Genomic DNA, 6,044 nt, shown 5'->3' on the forward strand with positions numbered 1-6,044 from the left:
AGTTAAAACAGTTTAATTTTAAACTTCAGTTTCAGCTCCCTGATGGTGATGTCTGTGTGGTGAAGCAGGTTCTATTGAGGAGGGTCCATTTAGTCATAACCCAACTCAAATGACCCTGTGAGGCAGCTGTGCATTCAGACCTGTAGACAAGGAAGACTACGTCTGCTTGGAGCAAGAGCAATGGGTGTGTCCTGGAGACAGCTTCTCCTGTGCCAATCATACACTAGTTCCATAGTCTGGTTTGCTGCACTCTGCATTTTACCCCAAACCTGGGATTCAATACCATTTTTGTTTTCTGTGTTAGTAATAATAGGGGCCTACTTCTTTAATGCTTGGACTGTCACTTACTTCTGTAGGGGACAGGCCAGAACAATCAAAGATGAATCTACAGGTGCTCAGAACTAGTCCATGAAGGGATGTAAAGGTAAATATTAAGAGTTTTTGAGAACAGGTAGAAGGCTCAGTGACTCCAGAGGAAGCAGTCAGGCTTCAAGTCTCCACAGGGAGACACATTCTGTCAGTCTCTCAAATGAAAAGCTTTTAATTGCACCCAACTTTGAAACAATGAGCCTAGGAGCTTAAATTGACAATTTTGATGCTAAAAATCAGGGTCTTAAAGACACTAGATTGTCTCATTACAGCAATCACTAACCCTCCTTTTTCTCCTATGACCACAGGAGTGTTAACAGGCCCCTACATCTTGAGTAATCCCTTAAAATAGTGTAGTTTAAGTAGCACATATCTGTTCAGTCTGGTATTTAGCTGTAATGCTCTCTGAAACTTTCCTAGGCCTGAAGAAGAGTTCTTAACTCAAATGTCTCTCAACCTCAGAAGCTGGTCCAATAAAAGGTATTCCCTCACCTAGCCCGTTTCTAACTTTTTGTCAGCAAGTTGGCCAGCCCCAGGGCTGCGTTCTGAAAGGTCCACCAGGTTACTGTTGGTGGTAAATGGGACTTCCCCAAGAAGCAGACAGAGCACACTGAAGCCAGTTTCCCTGCAACTGCAAGAGAGAAGGTTTGTATCTCAACCATGGTGACAATGGGCTCTTCCTGACTAAAGTCTCAGGAGCAAAGCTGATATCCAGGATGAGGTTCAGCATGATATGACAGAATTAAAAGAACAAAGGGGAATAGGCACATCTTTTAAGGAGACTTACAGTGTTACATCCCTAAGAAATGTGCTTCTAGAAGTTGGAAATGGATTCTCAAGAATGTTACGCTTTTTGTTTGTACAACAATGGTGTGTGCATTCACCTACGTGCTTAACACCTCTTTGGATAATAACAGAGAGGAAGCCGTGCTAGTCTATATACTATCAAAACAAAAAGCAGTCAAGTAGCACTTTAAAGACTAGCAAAATGGTTTATTAGGTGAGCTTTCGTGGGACAGACCCACTTCTTCAGACCATAGCCAGACCAGAACAGACTCAATATTTAAGGCACAGAGAACCAAAAACAGTAAGCAAGGCAGATAAATCAGAAAAAGATAATCAAGGTGAGCAAATCAGAGAGTGGAGGGGAGGTCAAGAATTAGACTGAGCCAAGTATGCAGACAAGCCCCTATAGTGACTCAAAGTTCCCATCACGATTTAAACCACGTGTTAATGTGCCGAATTTGAATATAAAAGCCAGCTTGGCTGTTTCCCTTTCCAAAAAGGTGCGATAATGCCTTTTCAGTAACACACATATCTTTAGCAAAAGCAGTCAAGTAGCACTTTAAAGACTACCAAAATGGTTTATTAGGTGAGCTTTCGTGGGACAGACCCACTTCTTCTGGCTATGGTCTGAAGAAGTGGGTCTGTCCCACGAAAGCTCACCTAATAAACCATTTTGCTAGTCTTTAAAGTGCTACTTGACTGCTTTTTGTTTTGATAGTGTATAGACTAGCACGGCTTCCTCTTTGTTACTATTCAACATACCTTTAGGTCATTGACAGAATGCCCCATTCCATTAAAATGTTACTTTCAATCCATACTGTAATGCTCTGCAAATAAGAGTGTGGCCTAGAGGCTATAGGAGAGAAAGGGGCCTCAAGATTACATTAAAAATTCTCTGGAGCAAAGACCTCATCTTCCTATACATCCATAACATGCCTAAGACAATACTGGCACTGTATAAATAATAAAACTAAGTACTAATACACTTATGTTCCACTCTGGGCTCTGCTATGGTGTGACTCTGTAGGCATTGTTCTCATTTATCTGTAAGACAGAAATAATACTTCTCTCTTTCACACACAAGGGTGGTGAGAGGATTAATTTATGTTCATAAACACATGCAATGCAAGAAAAAATGGTGCTCTGCAAAGCCATGGTATCAGCAGTTTGTTGGTACCAATAACAATTTGTGAAGAACTTTGAGGTCACTGAATTAAAATTACATCAGTACTGCTATTAAAGCGTTGTGCAGTGGAGGAAAAAATCTTGTTGTCTTGCAACTTCTAGTTGAAGAACCACAGCAGTATGCCTGTTCAAGTTTTGTAGTTAATAAATTTAAAAAGTTCACCAGGGAAGAGAGGTATTTCTAATCAAGTAGCTTAACTTTTCCAGCAGTCAGTGGTGTTTACTGCTTTAAACCCTTTATTATTGTATGTATTTGTGATGAGTTCATCATACCTGGACTCTGAACTGCCCTACCAGTCTTAATTTTGCAGGAAACAGGCCAAGCACAATTAAAGTTATTGAATGAACAGCTTCAGCACTTAAGTCTCTTAATGCAAATATTTACTAGCAGCTCCTTTCATTTTCTATAAAAACAAACATCCTCCATTAACACAGTAAATGCTACCTAAAATTTCTGTAAGCAAGATTACCTAGTTAAAATCAGCCATAAAACATGGTCTGACAGCAGTTAAGATGGCTGTGAGCTTCATTCAGGAGTCTCTCCAGTTCCTCCATCAAAGTCATACTATTATTGGTTTTAATGCAACTTGTCCACACACACTTGCTTTTAATACCTGCAAGCCCTAAGTATCATTGTGTGGTTAATTTCAAACCTTTGCAACTCAGCTAAGAGCCTTCTGATACTATAACTAGTGCTGCAAGCCACCAAAAAAACAGAGAGAGACGGGGGTGACAGGAAACTACAGTTAGACTCCTCTCACAGGGCATGGAGAAGGCTAGAGTGGCATTTTTTTTAATATGAAACAAAAATAAACCCACCAAGGCATTACTTGCAGGGTAATTTCCAAGAGAAAAGCATGGGCTCTCTCTCAACTCCCTATTTTCTATAGATAGGCACACGTGATACAGTTATACCCCTTGTACATGCCAAATGCCACATTTAAGAGAAACCGTTTTAGAACTCGATTCAGAAGCTGACTGAGAGATCCTCTCGCAAACTACCTGTGAGGAGTAAATGGGAACAGCCGCTGCGGGAACTCAAGATTACCCAGGTATGTTTTTGCTCAAAATCAAGGCCCGCCGTGTCCCTAGGGTAGGGGCTGGCTCCCGGCAGGCACCTCTGGGGCGCGCTGCCGACGCCCGGCCCTCCAGGGGGCTGTTTTCTGCTCGGCTGCCGCAGCCCGGTTCGCACCATGCCCTGGGGTCGGGCAGCGGGGGCTGGGCGCGGGGGGGCGGACAGCAGCCTACGGGGAGAGGCCCGGGCCGCCCCCAAGGGCGAAGGGGCCGGAGCTCGGGGCGCAGCCTGGCCGGGGCGCGCCGGACGCAGTAAAGTCACCCCTCGCCCGGCCTGGCAGGCGGCACCTGCCCCCCCCCACCGCAGGCCGAACCCCACGGGCGCGTCGCGCGGCACCTGCCGCCCCCCACCGCAGGCCGAACCCCACGGGCGCGTCGCGCGGCACCTGCCCCCCCCCCGCCGCAGGCCGAACCCCCCGGGCGCGTCGCGCGGCACCTGCCCCCCCCCCCCGCCGCAGGCCGAACCCCACGGGCGCGTCGCGCGGCACCTGCCCCCCCCCCCCGCCGCAGGCCGAACCCCACGGGCGCGTCGCGCGGCACCTGCCCCCCCCCCGCCGCAGGCCGAACCCCCCGGGCGCGTCGCGCGGCACCTGCCCCCCCCTCCGCCGCAGGCCGAACCCCCCGGGCGCGTCGCGCGGCACCTGCCCCCCCCCGCAGGCCGAACCCCCCGGGCGCGTCGCGCGGCACCTACCCCCCCCCCCCGCCGCAGGCCGAACCCCCCGGGCGCGTCGCGCGGCACCTGCCCGCCCCCCGCAGGCCGAACCCCCCGGGCGCGTCGCGCGGCACCTGCCCGCCCCCCGCAGGCCGAACCCCCCGGGCGCGTCGCGCGGCACCAGACCCGCCCCCACTTACTCTCCCCGCGGCTCGAGCCGCAGCAGGCCCCCAGCAGAGCTGCCGCCGCCAACGCCAGCGCCGCCCTCAGCGCCATGCTCCGCCGCCTCCCTCGGGCTGGGCCGGGCCGGGCCGCGCTGCGCTCAGGGCCCGCGGGGCTGGCGCGGGGTCCGAGCCCGGCTCCACATGTGGCGGGCGGGGCCCGCTGCCGCCGCCCCCTTATTGCGTCGGGCCGGGCGCGCAGGAAGCGGGGAGCTCGGCCCCTTCCTGCCCCTCGGCGCCCGCTCCGTCGGGCCGCGGCGCTGCTGCCGCCGCCGCTGCCTGGCCGGTAAACAAGTGGCTGCCCCCGCCAGCTGGGAGCGGGAGGCGGCAAGAGGCGGTGCGGAGCCCGGCTGTGGACGGGACGGGACGGGACGGGACGGGACGGGACGCGGCCGGGGGCGGAGCCCCGCGGAGGGACGGCCACCTGCCGGGCGCCTCGGCCTGCCCTGGGGCTCTGCCACATGGGCCTGGGCCCTGGCCCGCCCAACCGCCTGCCGCGCTCCTCTCCGGGCCCTGCGGCTGCCCGGGGAGCAGCCTGCCCTGCACGCAGCCCCAGGCCTGCCGCGTCCCCCCCGCAATCAGCTCGTCCTGTCGCCAGCCCCCCCACCCCTGCGGATTAGCCAACTCTGCATCAAGCTTCTGCCACCCCGGAGCAGGGCTGCTGCACCCCACCTTCCCTCCGCCACGCAGCCCTGCCCCGGGCATCTGATCTCTGGCAGCTGGAGCCCCCTTCCCGCTTTCTCCGGCGGGCAGCGTCCCAGCCCTGCAATGCACAATCTCACCCCCCCCCACCCCAGCTCAGACCCATGCAAGCAGCCACTGGCCCGCCAAGCTGGGCAACAACGGAGAAGAGAATAAAAGGGAACTGGACTGATGGCAAATTACCAACTAAGACCGACCACCTCCTCCATGCAACACTGTACATGTACAGTAAACCCTCCAGTTAATGGACCCAGCTCTAATAGACTTCAGAAATAGGGGACACTGTCTGTGAGCCTGCCCTGTCCCTCCCCACCCCCCAATGCTGGAGACTCACCAGAGCCACAGACAGGCATGGAGGAGCTGCTAGGGCTGGAGGGACCACTGCTGTAGCAGGGGCTGTGGCAGGATGCAGGCACTCTCCTTCCCCAGCCCCCGGGCATGAAGTGTGTCAGCTGCCTGCAGTGGTGCTGAGCAGCATCCATGGTGTGGGAGGCTGCTGCCCTCTGGCAGGCGGCTCAGAGCTGGGGGCTGGAGGAGCCGCAGAGTTGAGAGCTGCAGGAGGTGGAAAGAGCCAGACCGGCGTTCAGCTCCACTCCTGGTAATTGGGAGAGGGAGATGGAGGGGAAGGGCCAAGTACAGGAGTGAGCGATGGGCTGGGAAGGTCAGTGCACCACCATACAGTACAGTAGGGTCACACCATTCACAAGGGTTCAGTGTCGAGAACCCTCACAAATGTTGAATTTCATGAATATCTGCTACAGCACCTGCACAGCAGCAAGAGAGGCAGCGCACACTGTGCAGGTAGCGCCACCAGCCCCACACACCACCCAGCTGGCTTCTGCACCATGCACTCCCTGGTGGCAACAGCCATGCCCACCCAGCGGCAACTGCAGCATGTACGCACATGCACACCAACACCAGCAACCCTGAGCGGGTGGCTACAGCACCTCGGGCCGCATGGAGGCAACACTAGCGCCACACAGGCAGCTATGGCTGCTCACACCATGGGGGAGCAACAGCGCCTCAGTGCATGGGTGACGAGCCACTCACAAATA

The 6,044-nt window shown here is 54.5% G+C and overlaps 1 protein-coding gene across 3 annotated transcripts in view; it reads right to left on the reverse strand.

Annotated features, from left to right (window-relative positions):
• Nucleotides 1-4,626, reverse strand: part of INSR (insulin receptor) — a 97,171-nt gene extending 92,545 nt beyond the window's left edge. For 2 of the 3 annotated variants that reach the window (XM_074977984.1, XM_074977983.1), the window contains exon 1: nt 4,267-4,626. In XM_074977984.1, the coding sequence (XP_074834085.1) occupies nt 4,267-4,342 (76 nt within the window). In that variant the 5' untranslated portion in view covers nt 4,343-4,626. Of the gene's footprint in view, nt 1-3,342; nt 3,446-4,266 lie in introns of those variants that run through there. The other variant, XM_074977985.1, reaches the window with a different exon arrangement.
• Between the last annotated feature and the right edge of the window lie 1,418 nt (nt 4,627-6,044).

The sequence above is a fragment of the Carettochelys insculpta genome, chromosome 27, assembly GCF_033958435.1.
Source record: "Carettochelys insculpta isolate YL-2023 chromosome 27, ASM3395843v1, whole genome shotgun sequence".
Classification (NCBI taxonomy): Eukaryota; Metazoa; Chordata; order Testudines; family Carettochelyidae; genus Carettochelys; species Carettochelys insculpta.